Source organism: Pseudophryne corroboree, chromosome 2, assembly GCF_028390025.1.
Source record: "Pseudophryne corroboree isolate aPseCor3 chromosome 2, aPseCor3.hap2, whole genome shotgun sequence".
Lineage (NCBI taxonomy): Eukaryota > Metazoa > Chordata > Amphibia > Anura > Myobatrachidae > Pseudophryne > Pseudophryne corroboree.
This window is the reverse complement of record NC_086445.1, coordinates 410,844,123-410,872,059: the sequence shown is the minus strand read 5'-3', so window position 1 is coordinate 410,872,059 and position 27,937 is coordinate 410,844,123. Positions and strand designations below refer to the sequence as shown.

The 27,937-nt window shown below is 45.4% G+C and overlaps 1 protein-coding gene across 1 annotated transcript in view; it reads left to right on the top strand.

The window, feature by feature from the left end:
* NPAS2 (neuronal PAS domain protein 2) overlaps positions 1-27,937 on the top strand; it is a 192,019-nt gene that overhangs the window by 69,506 nt on the left and 94,576 nt on the right. Inside the window, exons 2-3 of the mRNA XM_063953453.1 lie at positions 12,871-12,924; positions 13,166-13,314. Coding sequence (XP_063809523.1) covers positions 12,871-12,924; positions 13,166-13,314 — 203 coding nt within the window. The remainder of the gene's footprint in view (positions 1-12,870; positions 12,925-13,165; positions 13,315-27,937) is intronic.

The following is a 27,937-nucleotide window of genomic DNA, read 5'->3' as shown; positions in this document are numbered from 1 at the left end:
CCTAACCTACTCCCCCTTCCACAGCCTAACCCTAAACTTCCCTGGTGGTGCCTAACTCTAACCTTTTCTATCTGCAGCCTAATCCTAACCCTTCCTTCCCCGCAGCCTAAACCTAACCCTTCCTCCAACGCAGCGTAACCCTAACCCTCCCCGGTGGTGCCTAAACCACAAAATCACGGGTCTGTCCTGGGATTTTTCAGGGTTATACCCGGCTTTTACCATGATCCACTGCACCATCATCCTGGGTTTTTCCCGGGTCGCCTCTGTTTCCACTGAACCTGAGTAAACACAGCAAAACTTGTGGATGTCATTAAAAATGGCTTTTATTCAGGCCCACAAAGATGAGGTCACAGAAAAGGAACAAAAGGGAGAGGTGGGGATTGCTCACAGCATTACAGCAATGATGACTTCCAGGTCAGCTTGTCTGTGTGCGCACATAAAAACAGCCTCTCCCAGCACGTCTCTGGTCTCTGGGTGATTACCTCAGCAGCTAGCACCCTGGAGGGACCAATCAGCGGCTTTTGCAATTACCTGGGTCAAAAAACCCGGTTTAGAGCTGTTTCCACTTCATAGTTACTGGGTTTTACCTGCTAAAAACCCTGATCAATACCCAGGAGAAAATTCTGAGTCAGTAGACCCGGGATTTTTTCCTTGGAGCCGTTTCCACTGAGCCGCGTCCCAGGTAGTCACGGCAATTACCCAGGTTTTTTAGGCAGTTGTAAAGGGATATTATATTAGACTGTGTTTGAAATATGATAGGTAGGAGCTGGTTGGTTGGTACTTTACCTCTGTCCACTTTATGTCTCTCCAAGGCTTAGTACATAGACACCAACATTATGTCTGCTCCTGTTTAATGAGGATTTCCTCCTATGTCTGGGGATAGATCTCATCTGCCTGCGCCTGATGCACATCAGTAGCGGATCTTGCCACAGGCAAGCAGGACTTTTGCCTGGGGCGCCGCTTTCCGGGGGGCGCCGCACCATGGCAAGATCCGCTACTGTGCCCCCCGCTGTGTCCGCTGTGAAGGGAACTAGACGCTACCTGTCTAGTTTCCCTTCGTGGAGAGAACCTTTGCTGTGCGGTGCGCGATGACGTCATCGTGCACCGCACAGCATTGTGGGACTGACACAGACGCTAGGGGTCATAATTGACCTCTAGTGTCTATCTATGCTGTGCTATGGGAGAGACGTCATGACGTCTCTCCCATAGATCTGAGGAGAGGAGTGGCGCCGGTGGAGATCTGCAGCAGTCGGGAATCAGGAGCGGGGATAGTAAGTATTAATCATTTTTTTCGTGTAAGCGGCGCTACTCTACAGGGGGCACAAATGGGGGCACAACTCTACAGGGGGTGTAACTGACCACGCCCCCTGTATGAAGCCACACCCATATTTTCCGCCCGGGGCGCCAAAAGGGCAAGAACCGGCCCTGATGCACATACAGAGCCGGCTCTAGGCATAGGCAAACTAGGCAATTGCCTAGGGCATTTGGAATGTCTAGGGGTACAAGCAGCTTCTGCTGATTAAAATTATATGTAGCATGCCTATATTCTGTGTGTGACTGCAGCTATATCTGCATATGAAATGCTATGTTACAGAGAATTCCTGGAAATCACTGTAATGTAGCATTTCGTATGCAGATACAGCCACAGTCGAATACAGAATATAGGCATGCCGCATATCATTTTAATCATCAGAAGCTGCTTCTGCATACTAGTCACACAGCAATGCAAATAAGATGCATTTTCGGCACAAAAGGTGCCCAACGTTAGCAGAGCTGGCCTAGAGCTGCCAGCTGACTCACCCCAGGCATCTCCTGCTGCATGGCAAGCAGAGGCATAGGTCACAGTGTTAGTGACCGTGTGTGTGCTGTGTACAGGTGGGTTGGTTGTTCGGCATATGTGTAAGTAAGGGGCATTATGTGTGTCATGTGTATAAATTAATTAATAATGTGCAGCATATGTGTAAAGGACATTATGTGTATCATTATGTGTATAAGGGCATTAATAATGTGCGGCATATGGGTAAGGGACATTATATGTATAAGGGCATTCATAAAGGTTGGCATAATGTGTAAGGCACATTATGTTTATAAGGACTATAATAATGCGTGTTATATGTGTAAGGGGCATTACTGTGTGGTATTATGTGTATAAAGGCATTACTAATGTGTGGCATTATGTGTATAAGGATCTTTACTGTGTGGCGTAACATATAGAAAGGGCACTACTGTGTGGTCTAATGTGAATATGGGGCACTACTGTGAGAAGTAACGTATATAAGGTAAAGTGGGACTACTATGTGATGTAACATGAACAAGGGACACTATCGCATGGTATAATGTGAATAAAGTTGCACTACTGTGTTGCGTAATTTGAATTGGGGGTACTATTGTGTGGCCATGCCCCTTCCCAGCAAGAATATGCCCCTTTCTGGGCTGTGCGCCGAATGTGCGCACTGTTCCTATTTAAAATATAGGAGGTAGGAGCACCAAAGGACTGCTAAGGGTGAGGGGTGATTATGTTAGGATAGGGGTGCAGGGTTAGAGGCGGAACTAGCCGCGGTGCTAGGGGGCACCAGCCAAAATCTGGTCTAGGGCATCATATTGGTTAGGTTCGGCTCTGTGCACATATCATTCTTCTTCTCTGAATCTCACCGTCTCCCCACACTCTTTATGTGTCAAATTCCCCTTCTACTGTAGATTACAAACTCTTATGGGCATTGACTGCTATTCCCGTTGTATTGTTGTTTGTGCAGCAGTTGTCCTATTTGTGAAGCACTGCATAATATATAATATATTAGCACCATATAATATTAGAGCTTAATGGTAACTAAAAAGGTACGTGAAAAAAGGAGGAATGAAGCAGAGGCAGGGTTACATCCAAACATTTTTAGAAGCTATAATTGGAAATGGAAACGTAGAAAGCCAGAGTTATACTGTATACAGTTAAATAAGGAGGGACACAAGTTGGAAGGATCCTGTGGAATCAAGAGGGCATGGGGGCAACAAATTGGAAAATCAAAGGATCAAAGAACTATTCAAGAGCACAGGAAGCTGGCTTAATGTTTAGGAAGTGCCAGCGGATGGGAAAAGTATAGGAGGCAACATATATAGGGGGGTACAGGAGCATGATATTGTGTATGGCAATAAGGCAACATCTCTAATGTCATGTATTTTGACAAGGGATATATCTAGCATGTGATTGGCACAGACTGGTATAAGATTAGGGCAGAGGCTTATGTCATGTAGTTTTCTGCACTAGCTTGTGAAATTTATTGAACAAGAACTTGTTTAATCTGTTGGGTACAGACTGGCATAGTGTGATAGCCATAGGCTAGCCTGGAACACACAGGAATAACATATTTGGCAATAACTAAGAACAAGCTTTATAAGGGACGGGATGTACTAACAATAAAATGTGGTCAAACCTCTGAGGTGTGATGCATTCCGAAATATTTATCAAGTTGGCATGGCCTTTAGAAGTCTATGGGCTTCATGACACATAAATCCCAGAGAGGGATCTGATAGGCTCACACATGTGCTGGCCGATAGCTGCACATGCACAATAGGACTCCCAGGTTATAAACCCGGAAGTCCTCACAACGCATAGGGCAGCAAATATCAGTAGAGTGTGCTTTGGGTGAATATTCGTGATTCTACACGCACATGGCATTAATAAACACCGCTATGCATGTGATAAGTTGCAGGATATATCACATGCAATATGCAATGCATGATATATCCCACCGTAATGCGATGGTGCAAATGATTGGGCAATAGCTTGTACAATATGATGGGCATAGGCTGGTTTATTGCAGGGGGTGATATGAGGCAAAGGTATTTATGGCCTGCTTCTGGTAGGTATAAAGATGTCTTTGATAGACTGTCCAACTCTACCCTAGACAGGGATGTACTCAATCCCTTTGTTCTCATAATGCTGGCAGTAGAGCATTTTGATGCAGAAAAGTGTTATCAATCATTGCATCTACTGACTGATATGTTGGCTCATATAAAATATGATTTCAAGCAGACAACAGCAATCACATCATCACTGTACAACAATGCTAAACTGACCTACTTTTTACTGTTTGCTGAGAGCAGGCTAATCCAGTTTAGCATGGCTAAAGGAGGATGGGCATGCTCGAAATATTTCTGATGTATGAAACTGAAACGATTCAGTGAGGTGACATGAAGCACACTCTTCCCTGAGAAACTCTGAAACATGGTGGCTTTATTGTACTGGCCGGGGCATCAAAGGTGCGTTACATTATCAACTGTAACTTGTAATTGGCAGCAGATGTCAAACACTTTGTGGACGCAGAAATGCACTGAATTGGTTTTCCTGTAGGAGAACACTATGGGGATAGTTGGGATAATACACAATCTGTGCATTTTTGGGAATGTCTGTAACTACAGTATGTAACTACACTTATATGTTACTAAACCATGCTCACTTCTGTCTCTACTTAATGACCACGTATCTGAGGACCAGTCTGTTGATAAACAAATTAGATACAAAGATGCTTATTGAAGTTCAATAACATACACTCAGTCACACAGTTATCACAAACTCTAAAGTTGAAATAGCAATGTTTGACCACTATAATAATAAAGGTCATAAAGTGCTTTCTTCCATTACTTCCTTGTCTATAATTCACTAAAGCCTTTTACTGTTTTAGAAGCAAAGTTAGAAGATTTCTCTCTCTCTCTCTCTCTCTCTCTCTCTCTCTCTCCCTCTCCCCTCTCTTTTCCTCTCTCATCCCCTCTCTCCCTCTCTCTCTATCCTCACTCACCCCCTCTCTCCCTCTCTCGCTATCCATCAGTGGTTCTCAAACAGTGTGCCTCAGGTCACATGCAGGGGTGTCTTGGGTTGGTGATCCATCACCAGTACAAATTATTATATCAATGTTATAGGCAAAATCAGTGCTGGTGGCTGCCAATCATAAAATATGTGGCCAAACAGAAGCAACTCTTCATCCCTGCCAGGTCACACCACTGTGCGGATTTTCCTGAGACCCTTCACTGGCAGTGTCAGGTTGTTGGTGTGTTTTTGGGGAGTTGAGAATACTCCTAGAGGTCAAATATTTCGATTTGCATTAAAATGTACTGTAATACCTTTAATCTTAATATGATGGGAATAATATTGTATTATTTTTAGTGTAATATCCATTTAACCAGATATTCAAATTTGATTGATGTTGAAGCTGTTTTCAATGTATCAATAAACCCTAACCCTCTAGCTCACTGTCTAGGTGATATATCTTTGATTCAGAACTATTCTCTCCTTTTCCCCAGATGCAAATAGTAGCTAATCATGTTACATACATCTAAAGCACCCTACACATTTGCCGCCGAGGTGTCCAGCGGCCGATATGGCCAACAGATGACCCGGCGGCACGTGACAGGGGGAGTGAAGTTTGACCTGGCCCCATAGCACTGCATGCTAATATGGACGATATTGTCCACATTGGCTTGCAGACATAAACGACTAACGACCGCTGGGTCATGCATCGTTCATCGTTGGTGCCTACACACTGAGCGATATGAACAATTTATCGTTCATTACTGAATGAAATTGTTCATAACGGCCGCATACATCGGTAAGTGTGTAGGGCCTATTAGTAGCAATTCCCGAATAGACATGTATCGCACAAGACACTGTTGATGGTCAGTGCATGCGCAAGCCACAGGGGAGATGGAGAGAGGGATTCTTTGGATTCCTCTCATGGGAATTCTGCGGTAAGAAGCCCATAGGCTTATAGAGCATGCCTACTGAGAACAAGCTCTAGGAAGTGAAAGCTTTTGGAAATGTGTGTGCAGGTGTTGATATTGCAGAGTTATATAGGCACACATCAGTGGATGAGTCAATCTATGATTCAGATCCAGCTACTTAACCAGTGGAGTTGGTTTATTAATGGATATCAGGTACATATTCACTGTTACATGTCCACTGATGATGGAGCATAATTTGAGCAGAGTGGGGTTTCATACAGCTCACCAGCCTGGCAGTGAATACTGCAAACACATAGCAGTGCAGGGATACCGGAACAGCTTTATATCAGCAGGTAATCGCTAGTATCACTGAAGCTAAGCTGGAGAATCCTGTCTCCCACCATATCACAGTACAGGGTGAGGTATGGCTGACACCCACAAGTGGAAATAGTCCCTGTTGGTTGGCATGCCGACCGTCGGGATAGTGAGGGGGTGGGATGTTGGTGGAGGTCATGTGAATGGGATCCGGTCTGAAGATCGACACTGTCTAGGTCGACAATGTTTATGTCGACCACTATAGGTCGACAGTCACTAGGTCGACAGGGTTTGAAGGTCGACAGGGTTTCTAGGTCGACAGGTCAAAAGGTTGACATGAGTTTTTCACGATCTACGTTGACTTCGATTGGAACGGTAATCTGTGCCAAGCAAAGTGGTAGCAGAGCAAGGCACCTTGCCCGAAGTCGCTCGCCATGCGAGGGGACACTGTGCACTAATTCGGCTTCCCCGTCACTGTACACCAAAAAAAAAAAACTCATGTCGAACTTTTGACCTGTCGACCTAGCACATGTCGACCTAGAAACCCTGTCGACCTTCAAACCCTGTCGACCTAGTGACTGTCGACCTATAGTGGTCGACCTAAACATTGTCGACCTAAACACTCTCGATTTGATGATCCACATCCATGTGAATACCACCCCACAGTACATAGTCTTACACATAAAAGAACAAGATGGCCCCTGTACATGCTTTGTATATAGATCTTGGTGGTTATCATGGGATAGGGCATGAAGCATCCCTAGAGTACTGGAAGACTGGAGTCTGTGCAGTAGCGCACCCTACTTTCAAGACCCTCCCCCCTCGCTACAAGCTTCTACTTATACAAACATTTAATTTCAGCTTTTATGTAGAGACCTGTAAAATAAATTTGGTTAAACCAGAGTCGGATTAAGGGGGGGTCCCGGGGGTATGTACCCCAGGCCCCCCTTTCTAAATGGGCCCCCTACCAACCACCATCCACAGATTGGAGCTCTCTTACTGATCTGCGGCGCTGTACTGTGCTCCTGGCTTCTAGGTTGCCCTTGCAACCTAATAGCGGCGGCGCCAGTGCTGCATAGCAGTACAGGACAATAGCTGTCCAATAGTTTTTGAAGTAGCAGTCTGTGGCTCAGTCATTGGCTGGGCGCGCAGGCTGCGCTTCTGCAGGGAAGAGAGATGTGGCAGCGTGTAGAGGCAGGGGATGGAGCGTTCTGCTTAGAGGAGACAGAGAGAAACAAGCTCTCTCTCTCCTGTCTCCTGTATGACATCAGCCTACATGGAAGCAGCAGAGGAAACGGTAATGCTGGCTGTATACATATGTGTATAAATATATGTGTGTATATGTAAACATACTGTATATACTGCATATGTATGTGTACATATATATATATATATATATGCAAAAGTACACATGCATATACAGTATGTACAGTATGTTTACATACACACACACACACATATATTTTATATATATGTGTGTGTGTGTATATATATATATATATATAAATATATACTGTATATGGGAAGCAGTTAGCTTCCTGACAGTATCCCGGCGGTCAATATACTGATGCCAAAGGACGCCACAATGCCGGCGTCTATATACCGACGTTGCACGGGATACCGGCGTTTTATATATATATATATATATATATATATATGTACTGCAGAAACAGGCGGCACTCTCGGCGTTTGAAATAAAGACAGACAAGACTTACTTCTCTGTCTTTATTTCAAACGCCGAGAGTGCCGTCTGTTTCCGTAGTACATATCATTGGACACAGCATTGCTGTTACCATTGGGAGGGCACCGGCATCATTATCCGATTTCATGCACCTTTGGGACTTGGGAGTGCCGTGGACTCTGTGCTTTCATATATATATATATATATATATATATATGTAGAAAAAGTATAAGACCTTTCTCGCGCTAAAGATATTATGAGCTACACCGTAGGGGAAGTACCCCCTGTTAGACAGGGTACAATGGTTACGAATAAAAAAGAAATAGAGTTTCCCCAGGGAGCTAGTGATATTCTTTGGTATATCAAGAGTTTTCACTTCAAATAAAAAATCATGAGAAATAGACTTATTTATTTAATAAAATACAGTAAAATAAGCTGTATCACAATATGTCCAAAGTAACAATCAACAAAGTTTCGTACAAATATTTGTGTTGGTAACAATTCAGTCACATATTAACATGATAATTGATCCTCCTTGAAGAGATGACAAAAACCGCTGTCTTAACCCAACGCGTTTCGTCCTACGGACTTCATCAGGGGTTATATTTATAATCAAAGGATCACAGTATGGACAAGCAACTTAGCGTGTCTTCAAAGATAAATAAAAACACTTAAAAGTGATATCGAACTAGATCACACCACATGGGATATCTCTCTGCATCCAGTAATGCTCCTAGCTGCTGCACACCTATATATATATATAATTAATCTGCCTGCCTCTGTATTAGGGGCCCCGCTGTCTGAAATGGCCCGGGCCCCCATGGCTTTAATTCGGCTCTGGGTTAAACTCATGAAAATCATCAACATATCACATGACCTTTGCTTGGCCTTCTTGGATGATACATTAGTAAAAGTACCTTTACTGATGAGCCTTAACATGGGCCATAACAACAGCCTTTCAACTCACAAACTTGAGACTGCTGTTACTATCACAATTCTTGATACTTTTTACACTTGTGATCCTTAAATCTTGCAAATTCTCTTTGCCTATCTTGGATTTCAATTCACACCAATCAAACTTTAGTTTTGATTTCAGGATATCTCACTGATTTCAATATTTGCAAATTCTTCATCATGCATCTTAAGTGGTTTGACGATATTTGATCTTACAGAAGATCCCCTATGTGGCTTAACTTCCACCCTGATAGTCTCTGATCTTCAGCTATCTCCAGTGACACATACAGTACTTATTCTGCATATCAGCTTTCAACTTTTCTTCGCCTTGTGCTGTGACTTTGAATATAACATCTCTTCATTTAACCTTTTTGGTATTTACATTCCATAATCTGTATCCTTTGCTTTTGTGGCAATAGTCAAGCATGATGCACATTTACTGATTTTGAATCCAGCATGCATCTTCTTTCTTTTTGTATTTGGACATAGGCAGTACTTCCAAATGTTTTGAGATGTTTTACACTTCATTTTCTCTTTGACCATGCTTTAATAGGTATTATGTCCTTTAGTGCAACTGCAACTATAGAAGAACTGTTGTTAGATAAAGTATTATGGACAGGGCTTCTACCCAAACTTGCATGTGTAGCCCTGCATCCTTGCATGCATCTTGCTCTCTCCCAAAATGTACGGTTTGCCCATTCACTAACACCATTTTGTTTAGGAGCATAGGCAATGGTCAACTGATGCTCTATTCCGTATTTTATTAACAATTGTTCCACCTCTCTGCTATTCTGTTATTCTCCAACAATATCAGATCTACGGATCTTGAGTCTGTGAACTGTTTGATTTTCTACAAGCCTCTTGTATTCTGCAATCTTTTTCATCACTTCAGATTGCTCTCTGATGAAGTATACATGTCATCCTTGTAAAGTAATCTATCACCAGAGCCGGCCCTGGGCATAGGCAAACAGGCAAATACCTAGGGCATTTGGAATGCCTAGGGGCACAAGCAGCTTATGCTGATTAAAATGATGTGTGGCATGCCTATATTATGTGTGTGACTGCGGCTGTATCTGCATACGAAATGCTACATTACAGTGTATTCCTGGAAATCACTGTAACATACCATTTCATATGCAGATACACAACAATCGCAAACAGAATATAGGCATGCTGCATATCATTTTAATCAGCAGAAGCTACTTGTGCATCCTAGCCACATAGTAATGCAAATAAGACGCATTATCTGCAAAAAAAAGTGCCTGCCGTTAGCAGAGTAGGCCTAGAGCTGCCAGCTAACTCATTCCAGGCATCTCCTGCTGCATGGTGTATTGAGGCAAGATGTATGAGGACACATCTGTATCCAAGCAGAGGCAGAGATCACAGTGTTAGCGGCCGTATGAGTGTTGCACACAGGTGGGTTGGTTGTGCAATAGTGTCCGGTATATGTGTAAGGGGCATTATGTGTGTCGTGTATAAATGCATTAATAATGTGCGGCACCTGTGTAAGATGCAGTATGTGTGTCATTATGTGTTTAAGAGCATTAGTAAAGGTTGTCATAATGTGTAAGGCACATTATGTTTATAAGGACATTAATAAAGTGTGTCATGTGTAAGGGGCATTACTGTGTGGTATTATGTGTATAAATGGATTAGTAATGTGTGGCATTATGTGTATAAGGAACTTTACTGTGTGGCGTAACATATAGAAGGGCACTACTGTGTGGTCTAATGGGAATAAGAGGCACTACTGTGAGGAGTAACGAATATAAGGTAAAGTGGTACTACTGTGTAATGTAACGTGAATAAGGAACACTATCGCATGATATAATGTGAATAAAGTTGTACTACTGTGTGGCGTAATTTGAATGGGGGGTACTATTCTGTGGCCATGCCCCTTCCCAGCAAGAACACTATGCTTTTTGGGCTGTGCGTCGAATGTGCACACTGTTCCTATTTCAAATATAGTGTGTAAGAGCACCAAAATGAGGACTGCTATGGGTGAGAGGTGATGGTTCTGGGAAAGGGGTGCAGGGTCAGAGGCGGAACAAGCGGTGGTGCTAGGGGGCACCAGTTAAAATCTTGCCTAGGGCATCATATTGGTTAGGGCCGGCTCTGTCTATCACTGTAACAAAATATCTGGATGTACTATCTCAAGTGGTTTTGTAGCTCTGCTTGCTGACTTTTTAAAAGGCTGATAACTTTGTTTCCCTACAATACAGCTCTCATAATTTATATGGGTTTCTCTGTGCTAAGGCCCATACACACTGGGTGATTTTGAGCTGAAAGCAGGTCACTTTTGGTGTGTTGAGCTGCTTTCAGCTCAAAGCCGCACAGTGTGTATAGCCAAACGATGAGCGCTGATGCGCGCTCCCACTTCATCGCCAGCGGCCGCCGTTCATCTACTGGTATTACCAGTAGATGAACGGCGTGGTGGGCGGCTTTCCATAACGTTCTGCTATGCAAAGCTGCTCACCCCCGCTGACATTGCTGGGCAGGGGGGAAAAGCGCTCAGTGTGTATGCACCTTTAGTCACCAACATTCCTGTGGCCATCCCATTCTGTAGGTTGTGAACACTGTCACATCCTATATTTAATAAAAGGAATTATAACAGATGAGTACATGTAATACCTGTAACCAGCAGTTACACTATTATTAGTATGTAGAGTGAAAGACATTCTCTGGCAAAAATACCAATTTTCTGTGTTTTTTTTAAATAAATTCTGGGACATTTTCCTAGACAGCCATAACAACTATTACAGACTCTGAAAGAAAAATGAATGTCCAACTAGTATAACAGAGTTGTATTTGCAACAATTGCAAGTAATTAAATGTACAAAATATCAATGGGCCTAATTCAGCATAGAATGTTGAAGTGCGCGCACACCACTGTGCGCATGTGTGTGGCATACTTGCCTACTTTTGAAAAAGCATTTCAGGGAGATGTGAAAGTAACACCTATCAGCGCAGACGTGTACTGCTACATCTGAGAGGCCTGTCATAAAAATTACTGACATCCAAATGTAAATGAGCCCCAAAGTTAGTAAGATCTACTTGTTGAAGAAAAGACACTGATATTTTGCAGAATTTGTTTGTGTATTGTGCTTTACAAGAGGTTCCATATACTGTAAGTGTCCACGAGAAACTTTATTTAAAATGCATGTAGCCATAGGGATCATTGGGGCAGATGTATTAACCTGGAGAAGGCATAAGGAAGTGATAAACCAGTGATAAGTGCAAGGTGATAATGCACCAGCCAATCAGCTCTTAACTATTAATTTACATATGAGAGCTGATTGGCTGGTGTGTTTATCACCTTGCACATATCACTGGCTTATCACTTCCTTATGCCTTCTCCAGGTTAATACATCTGCCCCATTGTGCCTTATAACCAATGCAGAGAAATGGCACTGATGATCCCATTCGAATGTATGTATCTGCAATTTATTCCCCCCCCCCCCCCCCCCCCCAAGAATGTAACAGCTATATAATGGGGGGTAAGGTGCAATCAGGGAGATTGCTGGACTATTCAGGGAGACAGGGAGATTGCTTCTATTTCAGGGAGTCTCCTGCAGAATGAGGGAGGGTAGGCAAGCATGGTGTGTGACACAATCGTAATCTAACTCCCGGCGGGGGGCGGCGACACAGCATTTTGGGGGCAAATTTGGTGGAGGCGAGGTTTGGATGATGGAGGTATGTCTGAACCGTTTGTGTCGTCACACGCAGCCGCTGTGACCTAAAACATGGCGGCCCAGTGAGTGCCTTCGCGGCAGGGGTCTACCCTTAAGGGATGTGACCACTGTTTACCTATGTGCTCGCTATTCAACGGGGGAAGGGGGGGGGCGGGGCGGCATGCAGGGCTGTCTTGCCCTGTTCTCGCAAAACTACAACTCATGCTGAATTAGGCCCAATATGCTTACTTTTACTCAGTGTTTAAAAGCAGTACAAATAACATGCATGTGAATAATATAATGCTACTAAAAGGAAGAAAAAAAATGCTGCCTATAAGGATTTTTTACGTTATTCATTCTAGAAGTCACTTAAGCTGCAAGTTTCCTGTTAAAATAGATGCCAGGGTACATTGTATGAGACATTGCACAGCATGCCAGGGAGCTGGGTGCCAGTAGAACAAAAATGACTCATTTTAATTTGAATACACAAAAAATAAGTTGTAGTGTTTCTCTCATACACTGCATCTCCTTTATCCACAGGAATAGCTGCGCAGAGGAGCCAATGGAGGAAGATGGGAAAGATAGGGCAAAGAGGTAAGAACGACATTGTTAATGGGAAAGTGTTTTCTAAACATAGTCAAATTACCATTATAGTCATACATTACATAAAATTACTTTAGTGAACCGGACAAAATGCTATTTGGTGTATGGCTATTCATATTCTGCCGTTTCTTCAGCAATCCTATATAAACAAAATGCAGCATGATCATATTATATTTAAACATAATAGTTGATTTTTTTCACTTTTTAACTATATATGTATTTTTTACTCCAGGGCTTCACGCAACAGGTCTGAGAAAAAAAGGCGAGACCAGTTCAATGTGCTTATCAAAGAGCTCAGCACCATGCTTCCAGGCAATGCCCGCAAGATGGACAAAACCACTGTGCTGGAAAAGGTTATTGGCTTCCTACAGAAGCACAATGGTAATAATGCAGTGCATGTATTCAGCAAAAATGTCTGCCTCCTGCTTGGCTGTATGGTGATGAGTATTACATACCTCAGAGTTTCACAACTCCAGTCTTCCAATGACTCTAGGAGCCGGCCAGGTTTTTACTGACTTAAGACTAATTCACCTGCACATAATTGATGGGATCTTCAAACAGGATCTCATGAAATTATTTGGTTTTGACCCAAGTTGAGAAACCTTATTTTGGATAGAGATGAGCGCCTGAAATTTTTCGGGTTTTGTGTTTTGGTTTTGGGTTCGGTTCCGCGACCGTGTTTTGGGTTCGAACGCGTTTTGGCAAAACCTCACCGAATTTTTTTTGTCGGATTCGGGTGTGTTTTGGATTCGGGTGTTTTTTTAAAAAAACACTAAAAAACAGCTTAAATCATAGAATTTGGGGGTCATTTTGATCCCATATTATTATTAACCTCAAAAACCATAATTTCCACTCATTTTCAGTCTATTCTGAATACCTCACACCTCACAATATTATTTTTAGTCCTAAAATTTGCACCAAGGTCGCTGGATGACTAAGCTAAGCGACACTAGTGGCCGACACAAACACCTGGCCCATCTAGGAGTGGCACTGCAGTGTCACGCAGGATGTCCCTTCCAAAAAACCCTCCCCAATCAGCACATGACGCAAAGAAAAAAAGAGGCGCAATGAGGTAGCTGACTGTGTGAGTAAGATTAGCGACCCTAGTGGCCGACACAAACACCGGGCCCATTTAGGAGTGGCACTGCAGTGTCACGCAGGATGTCCCTTCCAAAAAACCCTCCCCAATCAGCACATGACGCAAAGAAAAAAAGAGGCGTAATGAGGTAGCTGACTGTGTGAGTAAGATTAGCGACCCTAGTGGCCGACACAAACACCGGGCCCATTTAGGAGTGGCACTGCAGTGTCACGCAGGATGTCCCTTCCAAAAAACCCTCCCCAATCAGCACATGACGCAAAGAAAAAAAGAGGCGCAATGAGGTAGCTGACTGTGTGAGTAAGATTAGCGACCCTAGTGGCCGACACAAACACCGGGCCCATTTAGGAGTGGCACTGCAGTGTCACGCAGGATGTCCCTTCCAAAAAACCCTCCCCAATCAGCACATGACGCAAAGAAAAAAAGAGGCGCAATGAGGTAGCTGACTGTGTGAGTAAGATTAGCGACCCTAGTGGCCGACACAAACACCGGGCCCATTTAGGAGTGGCACTGCAGTGTCACGCAGGATGTCCCTTCCAAAAAACCCTCCCCAATCAGCACATGACGCAAAGAAAAAAAGAGGCGCAATGAGGTAGCTGACAGTGTGAGTAAGATTAGCGACCCTAGTGGCCGACACAAACACCGGGCCCATTTAGGAGTGGCACTGCAGTGTCACGCAGGATGTCCCTTCCAAAAAACCCTCCCCAATCAGCACATGACGCAAAGAAAAAAAGAGGCGCAATGAGGTAGCTGACTGTGTGAGTAAGATTAGCGACCCTAGTGGCCGACACAAACACCGGGCCCATTTAGGAGTGGCACTGCAGTGTCACGCAGGATGTCCCTTCCAAAAAACCCTCCCCAATCAGCACATGACGCAAAGAAAAAAAGAGGCGCAATGAGGTAGCTGACTGTGTGAGTAAGATTAGCGACCCTAGTGGCCGACACAAACACCGGGCCCATTTAGGAGTGGCACTGCAGTGTCACGCAGGATGTCCCTTCCAAAAAACCCTCCCCAATCAGCACATGACGCAAAGAAAAAAAGAGGCGCAATGAGGTAGCTGACTGTGTGAGTAAGATTAGCGACCCTAGTGGCCGACACAAACACCGGGCCCATTTAGGAGTGGCACTGCAGTGTCACGCAGGATGTCCCTTCCAAAAAACCCTCCCCAATCAGCACATGACGCAAAGAAAAAAAGAGGCGCAATGAGGTAGCTGACTGTGTGAGTAAGATTAGCGACCCTAGTGGCCGACACAAACACCGGGCCCATTTAGGAGTGGCACTGCAGTGTCACGCAGGATGTCCCTTCCAAAAAACCCTCCCCAAACAGCACATGACGCAAAGAAAAATAAAAGAAAAAAGAGGTGCAAGATGGAATTGTCCTTGGGCCCTCCCACCCACCCTTATGTTGTATAAACAAAACAGGACATGCACACTTTAACCAACCCATCATTTCAGTGACAGGGTCTGCCACACGACTGTGACTGATATGACGGGTTGGTTTGGACCCCCCCCAAAAAAGAAGCAATTAATCTCTCCTTGCACAAACTGGCTCTACAGAGGCAAGATGTCCACCTCATCATCACCCTCCGATATATCACCGTGTACATCCCCCTCCTCACAGATTATCAATTCGTCCCCACTGGAATCCACCATCTCAGCTCCCTGTGTACTTTGTGGAGGCAATTGCTGCTGGTCAATGTCTCCGCGGAGGAATTGATTATAATTCATTTTAATGAACATCATCTTCTCCACATTTTCTGGATGTAACCTCGTACGCCGATTGCTGACAAGGTGAGCGGCGGCACTAAACACTCTTTCGGAGTACACACTTGTGGGAGGGCAACTTAGGTGGAATAAAGCCAGTTTGTGCAATGGCCTCCAAATTGCCTCTTTTTCCTGCCAGTATAAGTATGGACTGTGTGACGTGCCTACTTGGATGCGGTCACTCATATAATCCTCCACCATTCTTTCAATGGTGAGAGAATCATATGCAGTGACAGTAGACGACATGTCCGTAATCGTTGTCAGGTCCTTCAGTCCGGACCAGATGTCAGCATCAGCAGTCGCTCCAGACTGCCCTGCATCACCGCCAGCGGGTGGGCTCGGAATTCTGAGCCTTTTCCTCGCACCCCCAGTTGCGGGAGAATGTGAAGGAGGAGATGTTGACAGGTCGCGTTCCGCTTGACTTGACAATTTTCTCACCAGCAGGTCTTTCAACCCCAGCAGACTTGTGTCTGCCGGAAAGAGAGATCCAAGGTAGGCTTTAAATCTAGGATCGAGCACGGTGGCCAAAATGTAGTGCTCTGATTTCAACAGATTGACCACCCGTGAATCCTTGTTAAGCGAATTAAGGGCTCCATCCACAAGTCCCACATGCCTAGCTGAATCGCTCCGTGTTAGCTCCTCCTTCAATGTCTCCAGCTTCTTCTGCAAAAGCCTGATGAGGGGAATGACCTGACTCAGGCTGGCAGTGTCTGAACTGACTTCACGTGTGGCAAGTTCAAAGGGCATCAGAACCTTGCACAACGTTGAAATCATTCTCCACTGCGCTTGAGACAGGTGCATTCCACCTCCTATATCGTCCTCAATTGTATAGGCTTGAATGGCCTTTTGCTGCTCCTCCAACCTCTGAAGCATATAGAGGGTTGAATTCCACCTCGTTACCACTTCTTGCTTCAGATGATGGCAGGGCAGGTTCAGTAGTTTTTGGTGGTGCTCCAGTCTTCTGTACGTGGTGCCTGTACGCCGAAAGTGTCCCGCAATTTTTCTGGCCACCGACAGCATCTCTTGCACGCCCCTGTCGTTTTTTAAATAATTCTGCACCACCAAATTCAAGGTATGTGCAAAACATGGGACGTGCTGGAATTTGCCCATATTTAATGCACACACAATATTGCTGGCGTTGTCCGATGCCACAAATCCACAGGAGAGTCCAATTGGGGTAAGCCATTCCGCGATGATCTTCCTCAGTTGCCGTAAGAGGTTTTCAGCTGTGTGCGTATTCTGGAAACCGGTGATACAAAGCGTAGCCTGCCTAGGAAAGAGTTGGCGTTTGCGAGATGCTGCTACTGGTGCCGCCGCTGCTGTTCTTGCGGCGGGAGTCCATACATCTACCCAGTGGGCTGTCACAGTCATATAGTCCTGACCCTGCCCTGCTCCACTTGTCCACATGTCCGTGGTTAAGTGGACATTGGGTACAGCTGCATTTTTTAGGACACTGGTGACTCTTTTTCTGAGGTCTGTGTAAATTTTCGGTATCGCCTGCCTAGAGAAATGGAACCTAGATGGTATTTGGTACCGGGGACACAGTACCTCCAACAAGTCTCTAGTTGGCTCTGCAGTAATGATGGATACCGGAACCACGGTTCTCACCACCCAGGATGCCAAGGCCTCAGTTATCCGCTTTGCAGTAGGATGACTGCTGTGATATTTCATCTTCCTCGCAAAGGACTGTTGGACAGTCAATTGCTTGGTGGAAGTAGTAAAAGTGGTCTTACGACTTCCCCTCTGGGATGACCATCGACTCCCAGCAGCAACAACAGCAGCGCCAGCAGCAGTAGGCGTTACACGCAAGGATGCATCGGAGGAATCCCAGGCAGGAGAGGACTCGTCAGAATTGCCAGTGACATTGCCTGCAGGACTATTGGCATTCCTGGGGAAGGAGGAAATTGACACTGAGGGAGTTGGTGGGGTGGTTTGCGTGAGCTTGGTTACAAGAGGAAGGGATTTACTGGTCAGTGGACTGCTTCCGCTGTCACCCAAAGTTTTTGAACTTGTCACTGACTTATTATGAATGCGCTGCAGGTGACGTATAAGGGAGGATGTTCCGAGGTGGTTAACGTCCTTACCCCTACTTATTACAGCTTGACAAAGGGAACACACGGCTTGACACCTGTTGTCCGCATTTCTGTTGAAATAGTTCCACACCGAAGAGCTGATTTTTTTGGTATTTTCACCAGGCATGTCAACGGCCATATTCCTCCCACGGACAACAGGTGTCTCCCCGGGTGCCTGACTTAAACAAACCACCTCACCATCAGAATCCTCCTGGTCAATTTCCTCCCCAGCGCCAGCAACACCCATATCCTCCTCATCCTGGTGTACTTCAACACTGACATCTTCAATCTGACTATCAGGAACTGGACTGCGGGTGCTCCTTCCAGCACTTGCAGGGGGCGTGCAAATGGTGGAAGGCGCATGCTCTTCACGTCCAGTGTTGGGAAGGTCAGGCATCGCAACCGACACAATTGGACTCTCCTTGTGGATTTGGGATTTCGAAGAACGCACAGTTCTTTGCGGTGCTACTGCTTTTGCCAGCTTGAGTCTTTTCATTTTTCTAGCGAGAGGCTGAGTGCCTCCATCCTCATGTGAAGCTGAACCACTAGCCATGAACATAGGCCAGGGCCTCAGCCGTTCCTTGCCACTCCGTGTGGTAAATGGCATATTGGCAAGTTTACGCTTCTCCTCCGACAATTTTATTTTAGGTTTTGGAGTCCTTTTTTTACTGATATTTGGTGTTTTGGATTTGACATGCTCTGTACTATGACATTGGGCATCGGCCTTGGCAGACGACGTTGCTGGCATTTCATCGTCTCGGCCATGACTAGTGGCAGCAGCTTCAGCACGAGGTGGAAGTGGATCTTGATCTTTCCCTAATTTTGGAACCTCAACATTTTTGTTCTCCATATTTTAATAGGCACAACTAAAAGGCACCTCAGGTAAACAATGGAGATGGATGGATACTAGTATACAATTATGGACGGACTGCCGAGTGCCGACACAGAGGTAGCTACAGCCGTGAACTACCGTACTGTGTCTGCTGCTAATATAGACTGGTTGATAAAGAGATGTCGTAGTATGTATGTATGAAGAAGAAAGAAAAAAAAACCACGGTTAGGTGGTATACAATTATGGACGGACTGCCGAGTGCCGACACAGAGGTAGCCACAGCCGTGAACTACCGTACTGTACTGTGTCTGCTGCTAATATAGACTGGTTGATAAAGAGATGTCGTAGTATGTATGTATAAAGAAGAAAGAAAAAAAAACCACGGGTAGGTGGTATACAATTATGGACGGACTGCCGAGTGCCGACACAGAGGTAGCCACAGCCGTGAACTACCGTACTGTACTGTGTCTGCTGCTAATATAGACTGGTTGATAAAGAGATGTCGTAGTATGTATGTATAAAGAAGAAAGAAAAAAAAACCACGGTTAGGTGGTATACAATTATGGACGGACTGCAGAGTGCCGACACAGAGGTAGCCACAGCCGTGAACTACCGTACTGTACTGTGTCTGCTGCTAATATAGACTGGTTGATAAAGAGATGTCGTAGTATGTATGTATGAAGAAGAAAGAAAAAAAAACCACGGTTAGGTGGTATACAATTATGGACGGACTGCCGAGTGCCGACACAGAGGTAGCCACAGCCGTGAACTACCGTACTGTACTGTGTCTGCTGCTAATATAGACTGGTTGATAAAGAGATGTCGTAGTATGTATGTATAAAGAAGAAAGAAAAAAAAACCACGGTTAGGTGGTATACAATTATGGACGGAGTGCCGACACAGAGGTAGCCACAGCCGTGAACTACCGTACTGTACTGTGTCTGCTGCTAATATAGACTGGTTGATAAAGAGATGTAGTAGTATGTATGTATAAAGAAGAAAGAAAAAAAAACCACGGGTAGGTGGTATACAATTATGGATGGACTGCCGAGTGCCGACACAGAGGTAGCTACAGCCGTGAACTACCGTACTGTGTCTGCTGCGACTGGATGATAAATAATGATATAAAAAATATATATATATCACTACTGCAGCCGGACAGGTATATATATTATATAATGACGGACCTGCTGGACACTGTCTGTCAGCAGAATGAGTTTTTTATAGAATAAAAAAAAAAACACCACACAAGTGAAGTCACACGACGAGTGTTTAACTTTTTCAGGCAATCACAATATAGTATACTACTAACTATACTGGTGGTCAGTGTGGTCAGGTCACTGGTCAGTCACACTGGCAGTGGCACTCCTGCAGCAAAAGTGTGCACTGTTTAATTTTAATATAATATGTACTCCTGGCTCCTGCTATAACCTATAACTGGCACTGCAGTGCTCCCCAGTCTCCCCCACAATTATAAGCTGTGTGAGCTGAGCACAGTCAGATATATAATATATACATAGATGATGCAGCACACTGGGCTGAGCAGTGCACACAGATATGGTATGTGACTGTCTTGTACTCCTGGCTCCTGCTATAACCTATAACTGGCACTGCAGTGCTCCCCAGTCTCCCCCACAATTATAAGCTGTGTGAGCTGAGCACAGTCAGATATATAATATATACATAGATGATGCAGGCATGCAGCACACTGGGCTGAGCAGTGCACACAGATATGGTATGTGACTGAGTCACTGTGTGTACCGTTTTTTTCAGGCAGAGAACGGATATATTAAATAAAACAACTGCACTGCTGGTGGTCACTGTGGTCAGTCACTAAACTCTGCACTCTCTTCTACAGTATCAGCCTCAGGTCAATCTCTCTCTCTCTCTCCTAATCTAAATGGAGAGGACGCCAGCCACGTCCTCTCCCTATCAATCTCAATGCACGTGTGAAAATGGCGGCGACGCGCGGCTCCTTATATAGAATCCGAGTCTCGCGAGAATCCGACAGCGTCATGATGACGTTCGGGCGCGCTCGGGTTAACCGAGCAAGGCGGGAAGATCCGAGTCGCTCGGACCCGTGAAAAAAAACATGAAGTTCGTGCGGGTTCGGATTCAGAGAAACCGAACCCGCTCATCTCTAATTTTGGATACTGGAATACAGTCCAAATTTTATTAGCTATACAATACTGTGCAAAAGGTATAGGCAGGGGTGGAAAAAAATGCTGCAAAGTAAGAATTCTTTCAAAAATAGAAGTGTTATTAGTTTATTTTTATCAGTTAGCAAAATGCAAAGTGAATGAACAGAAGAGAAATCTAAATCAAATCAATATTTGGTGTGACCACCCTTTGCCTTCAAAACAGCATCAGTTCTTCTGGGAACACTTGCACAGTCACAAGTCAGGGATTTTATAGGATTATAGCCAGGTGTATAATTAACCAATCAAACCAAACAGGTGATAATGATCAACAATTTCATATGTAGATCGAAAAACAGTCATTAACTGAAACAGAAACAGCTGCGTGGGAGGCTTAAAACTGGGTAAAGACCAGCCAAACTCTGCTACAAAGGTGAGGTTGTGGAAGACAGTTTCATGCCACAGGTCATACACCATGTGTATGAGCACGGCAACAAGACACAAGGTAGATATACTGCTACAGCAAGGTCTCTCCCAGGCAAAGATTTCACTGGGTTTCAAGATGTGCTGTTCAAGCCCTTTTGAAGAAGCACAAATAAACAAGCAGCATTTGGGCCCGCAGATGAAACTTAGTGAATCAGATGAAAGCCACATCATGCTTACCTCCCATCGAAATCAGAAGATGTCCAGCAGTGCCATCAGTTCAGAACTGGCAGAAACTAGTGGGATCCAGGTACATCCATCTACTGAGAAGTCTGGGCAGAAGTGGTCTTCAAGGAAGAGTTGTGGCCAAAAAGCCATACATTTGATGTGAAAACAAGGCCAAGTGAGTCAACTATGCATGAAAACATAGGAAGTTGGGCGCAGAAAAATGGCAACAGGTGCTCTGGACTGATGAGTCAACATTTTAAATATTTGGCTGTAACAGAAGGCAGTTTGTTCGCCAAAGGGCTGGAGAGCGGTCAAATAAGGAGTGTCTGCAGGCAACAGTGAAGCATAGTGGAGGTTCATGCAAGTTTAGGGCTGCATCTCAGCTAATGGAGTTTCGGATATGGTCAGGATTAATGGTGTCCTCAATGCTGAGAAATACAGGTATGTACTTATCTGTCACACGCCAGAGGCGGCGTTCACCGCGCTTACCCCTGCGTGCCTGCTGGTCGGTGTTGCAGCCTCCGCCTTCGGTGGTCCACGGGCTCCGGCGTCTGGCTGGCTGGCGCGGCTCCCGGCGGTTCCCCGGGGCAGGGGCGCCGCCATGACACCCGGCATCACGTGGGCGGGGAACTGGTGACGTCATCAGACTGTTCCGCCAATCCTACGGAGGCGGAAGATTCAAAGTCAGACGCCGGGCAGAGCCTCGGCGCCTGAGTATCGTCTTTTCCCCTGAAGTGGATGCCAGTGCTCCTGTTCTCGGCGGATCTCTCTGCAGTAATATCCCAGTGTCTCCGGCATTTCCAGGTGTCAGTTGTTGCACAGCTTCCAGCGTTCCCAGCCGCGGCTGGGTTCCACTGTGCTCCAGTCACCAGTGCTTCTTGGAGTCAGCGTGGGCTGCAGGTTAAACTCCGCTCTCAAGTTTTGCAAGTTACCAGTGCCTTTAAACACCGCTCTCAAGTTATACAAATCCTCAGCGTCCTTTAACCCTCGCTCTCAAGTTATACAAGTCCTCAGTGTCTTTAACCATCGCTCTCAAGTTATACAAATCCTCAGTGTCCTTTAACCCTCGCTCTCAAGTTATACAAGTCCTCAGTGTCTTTAACCATCGCTCTCAAGTTATACAAATCATCAGTGTCTTTAACCCCTGCTCTCAAGTTCTTCAAATCACCAGTGTCTTTAACCACCGCTCTCAAGTTCTTAAAATCACCAGTGTCTTTAACCACCGCTCTCAAGTTCTTCAAATCATCAGTGTCTTTAACCACCGCTCTCAAGTTCTTCAAATCATCAGTGTCTTTAACCACCGCTCTCAAGTTCTTCAAATCATCAGTGTCTTTAACCACCGCTCTCAAGTTCTTCAAATTATCAGTGTCTCTAAAACCATCACTCATAAGTTAGTATCTTTTACCATCACTCACAAGTACTTCCTGGACATTTCTCCATACGTTCCTTCTCTGTTATGTGACATTGTGTTGTCCTTTTCCTGCAATAAAGTTCTTCAATAATTTCATCAAGCCTTACTGTCAGAGTCCTGCATGAGGAAGACCTATATCAGGCCATCCCTGTTCCAACCCAACTGTGGTTCCTCTTCCTTACCATCGGAAGAACCCCCGAGTTCACAACACCCCCAACCTAGGTCAGTGACAGTATACTCAGGCCTCATGGACCCGGGGGATCGGAGCCCAGAGGCAAGTACCATCCAGGACTTGGTTTCCCAAGTTCAAAGTCAGGAAGCAGCACAGGGCCAGGTGATGCATTATCTTCAGGAATTATCTGGCCGGCTGGATCAAATTCAGACTTCTCTGGCTTCAGTGGTGCCGGTCTCAGTTCCAGTACCCGCTCCAGTGGCTGGCGCTAGTAATGTTCCATCCCTCTCCGGAACCAGATCACGCCTTCAGCTCCCTACTCCTTCTCACTATAATGGGAATCCAAAGAGTTGCCGTGGTTTTCTTAATCAGTGCGAGGTACATTTTGAACTCCTTTCATATAACTTCCCTATGGATCGGTCCAAGGTGGCATACATTATTTCTTTGCTCGAGGGTTCAGCGTTGGATTGGTTGTCTCCTTTATGGGAGCGATCTGATCCACTGGTTTCCAGTTACACCAATTTTATTACGTCATTCCGGAGGATCTTTGATGAGCCTGGCAGGACGACCGCTGCCTCTGCAGACTTGCTCCGTGTCCGACAAGGCTCTCGTTCAGTGGGACAGTATGTGATTAACTTTCAGACCATAGCATCAGAACTGCGCTGGAATAATGATGCCCTCCGGGCTGCCTTTTGGAACGGACTCTCCGATCGTCTAAAGGACGAGTTGATCACTAGAGATTTGCCTGATTCCCTAGAACAGTTGATCTCGCTCTGTGTAAAGGTGGATCTTCGCATGCAGGAACGAGGTGGCGAACGTAGATGGTCAGATCGATCAAGGGTCTGATCTTTTCCGTCCAAGCAAACGGTTATTCCGAGTCCTGACGAGCCCATGCAGAATAATCGATCCCGGCTGTCTCCAGAAGAATGTCAGCGTCGTCGTGAGGGTGGTCTCTGCCTCTACTGTGGAGCCGCGGATCATTTTCTTAAGTTTTGCAAGTCTCGCCCGGGAAACGGGCAGTCCTAGCTTGTTCCGGAGGAGTCGAGCTAGGGGTTTCTTCTAAATCTTCTCCGTCAGTGGACTGTTTACTCTCCGTGTCTCTGTTTTTTGGGTCAATAGTCAAGCCCGTTAAGGCCCTATTGGACTCAGGCGCTGCAGGGAATTTTATTTCCCTTTCCTGTGCCCAGGATCTGGGTTTTCAGTTACGGTCGGTCGAACGACCTATTACGTTGACTGCTATTAATGGTACCCAAATTTCTAACGGTCTGATTTCAAGTTGTACAGTACCAATCAAGCTGCAAGTGGGAGCTCTGCATCAAGAACACCTGGAGTTCTTAGTGATTCGGGAGATGCCCCACGATCTGGTTCTTGGCCTTCCTTGGCTTAAACTTCACAACCCTCATGTCGACTGGAGTTCGATGCAAATAACATCTTGGAGTCCATTTTGTCATTCCAATTGTCTTACTCCTGTCTTCCCGCTCCGTGTATCTTCCAAGTCAGATGAAGGGCTCATTCCGGAGGCCTATCGGGAGTTTTCTGACGTATTCTCGGAACAGGCGGCTGACCAGTTACCACCGCATAGACCCTGGGACTGCCCCATTGAGCTCATTCCGGGGAAAATGCCACCTCAGGGTCGCACTTATCCCCTATCATTACCCGAGACCCAAGCTATGTCGGACTATATCAAGTCTAATCTGCAGAAAGGATTCATCTGTCCCTCTACCTCCCCGGCGGGGGCGGGTTTCTTTTTTGTGAAGAAGAAGGACGGAGGGCTGAAACCGTGTATTGACTATCGTGGTCTAAATGATGTCACCATTAAGAATAAGTATCCTTTGCCACTCATCACGGAGCTTTTTGATAGAGTTCAAGGAGCCCGAGTTTTCACCAAGCTCGATCTAAGGGGAGCTTATAATTTGATACGTATCCGACAGGGGGATGAATGGAAGACGGCCTTCAATACCAGGGACAGGCATTACGAGTATCTGGTAGGCATAGGTGCCGTGCTTTCACAGTACGCTCCAGACGGGAAGTTACATCCATGTGGTTTCCATTCTCGCAAGTTCTCTCCTGCTGAACGGAATTACACCATTGGAGATAAGGAGCTTTTGGCAATAAAATCTGCCTTAGAAGAATGGAGATATCTTTTGGAAGGTGCTAAACACCTAATTACAATTTTCACTGATCACAAGAATTTGCTGTACCTCAAGACGGCCCAGTGCTTGAATCCCCGTCAAGCTAGATGGGCACTCTTTTTTACTCGGTTCTCGTTTGTTATTAAGTACCGGGCTGGGACTTTTAACACCAAGGCGGATGCTTTATCCCGTTCCTTAATGGCTTCGGATGAGGAGAATTCCGTTGAGAGGGCTTTGATTCTCAATCCAGTTTCTATGCCAGCGGCTCCCACCGCTCTGGACCCTCCTCCTGGGAGAATGTCTGTGCCAGCTAAATTTCGTTCGAGGTTGTTGCAGTGGGCTCATATTTCCAAGTTTTCCGGTCACCCTGGAGTTCAAAAGATGTGGGAGTTTCTACGAAGATCTTACTGGTGGAACACTATGAAGAAGGATATTCAAGATTATGTCAGCTCATGTCCTCAGTGTGCTCAGCACAAAATTCTTCGTCTGCCACCTGCAGGGTTGTTGCATCCACTGTCCATTCCTAGGAGGCCATGGACTCATATCTCTATGGACTTTGTCACCGAATTGCCTCTCTCCAAGGGTCATAATACTGTCTGGGTAATTATTGACCGTTTCTCTAAAATCAGAAAAAAACAACACTGATCCAGGCGCTAATTAATTAATCATAATACTTAATTTTTAATTTGTAATATACTATAAGCTCCCCGACTGGTGCGGATTTTCCATTCCAGACATCCAACAAAACCTGGAATGTGTCCGGGGGCCACTCCTGGAGGAGGGGGTACTGTCACACCCCAGAGGCGGCGTTCACCGCGCTTACCCCTGCGTGCCTGCTGGTCGGTGTTGCGGCCTCCGCCTTCGGTGGTCCACGGACTCTGGCGTCTGGCTGGCGCGGCTCCCGGCGGTTCCCCAGGGCAGGGGCGCCGCCATGACACCCGGCATCACGTGGGCGGGGAACTGGTGACGTCATCAGACTGTTCCGCCAATCCTGCGGAGGCGGAAGATTCAAAGTCAGACGCCGGGCAGAGCCTCGGCGCCTGAGTATCGTCTTTTCCCCTGAAGTGGATGCCAGTGCTCCTGTTCTCGGCGGATCTCTCTGCAGTAATATCCCAGTGTCTCCGGCATTTCCAGGTATCAGTTGTTGCACAGCTTCCAGCGTTCCCAGCCGCGGCTGGGTTCCACTGCGCTCCAGTCACCAGTGCTTCTTGGAGTCAGCGTGGACTGCAGGTTAAACTCCGCTCTCAAGTTTTGCAAGTTACCAGTGCCTTTAAACACCGCTCTCAAGTTATACAAATCCTCAGCGTCCTTTAACCCTCGCTCTCAAGTTATACAAGTCCTCAGTGTCTTTAACCATCGCTCTCAAGTTATACAAATCATCAGTGTCTTTAACCCCTGCTCTCAAGTTCTTCAAATCACCAGTGTCTTTAACCACCGCTCTCAAGTTCTTCAAATCACCAGTGTCTTTAACCACCGCTCTCAAGCTCTTTAAATCACCAGTGTCTTTAACCACCGCTCTCAAGTTCTTCAAATCACCAGTGTCTTTAACCACCGCTCTCAAGTTCTTCAAATCATCAGTGTCTTTAACCACCACTCTCAAGTTCTTCAAATCACAGTGTCTTTAACCACCGCCCTCAAGTTCTTCTAATCATCAGTGTCTTTAACCACCACTCTCAAGTTCTTCAAATTATCAGTGTCTCTAAAACCATCACTCATAAGTTCTTCAGTCACCAGTATCTTTTACCATCACTCACAATTACTTCCTGGACATTTCTCCATACGTTCCTTCTCTGTTATGTGACATTATGTTGTCCTTTTCCTGCAATAAAGTTCTTCAATAATTTCATCAAGCCTTACTGTCAGAGTCCTGTATGAGGAAGACCTATATCAGGCCATCCCTGTTCCGACCCAACTGTGGTTCCTCTTCCTTACCATCGGAAGAACCCCCGAGTTCACAACACCCCCAACCTAGGTCAGTGACACTTATCCATCATGTAATACCATCAAGGAGCCATCTGGTTTGCTCCAAATTATTCTGCAGCAGGACAACGACCCCAAACACACAGCCAATGGCATTAATAACGATCTCCAATGTAAAGAAGAACAAGGAGTCCTGGAAGTGATGATACGGCCCCCACAGAGCCCTGATCTCAACATCATTGAGTCTGTCTGGAATTACGTGAGGAGACACAAGGATTTGAGCAAACCTACATCCACAGAAGATCTGTGGTTAGTTCTCCAAGATGTTTGGAACAGCCTCCTTGACGAGTTCTTTCAAAAACTGTGTACAAGTGTACCTAGAAGAATTGATGCTGTTTTAAAGGCAAAGGGTTATCACACCAAATATTGATTTTATTTAGATTTCTCTTCTGTTCCTTCACTTCTATTTTTTAAAGTATTCTTACTTTGCAGCATTTTTTCAACACCTGCCTAAAACCTGTAAACAGTACTGTGTATCTATATGGTACTACTGAACCACCGTCTGGTTCAACAGTCTGCTACAGAGCTTGTATTACAGAATATGATGTCAGTCTAGACACTGGGCTGATACAGAGGTTGTCGCAAAATGTGTGTACATAGGACCCTATTCAGTAAGGACTGCAAATTCTGCTTTTAGCCCAAGGCCGCCCAGCATGCTAATCGCCGCACCCTCTCTGAGACCACGCTGAAATTGTGGTGCAACTGCAATTTCAGGGCTCTGCGCATGCACCCGCATCATCATTGTATTTTTTGCA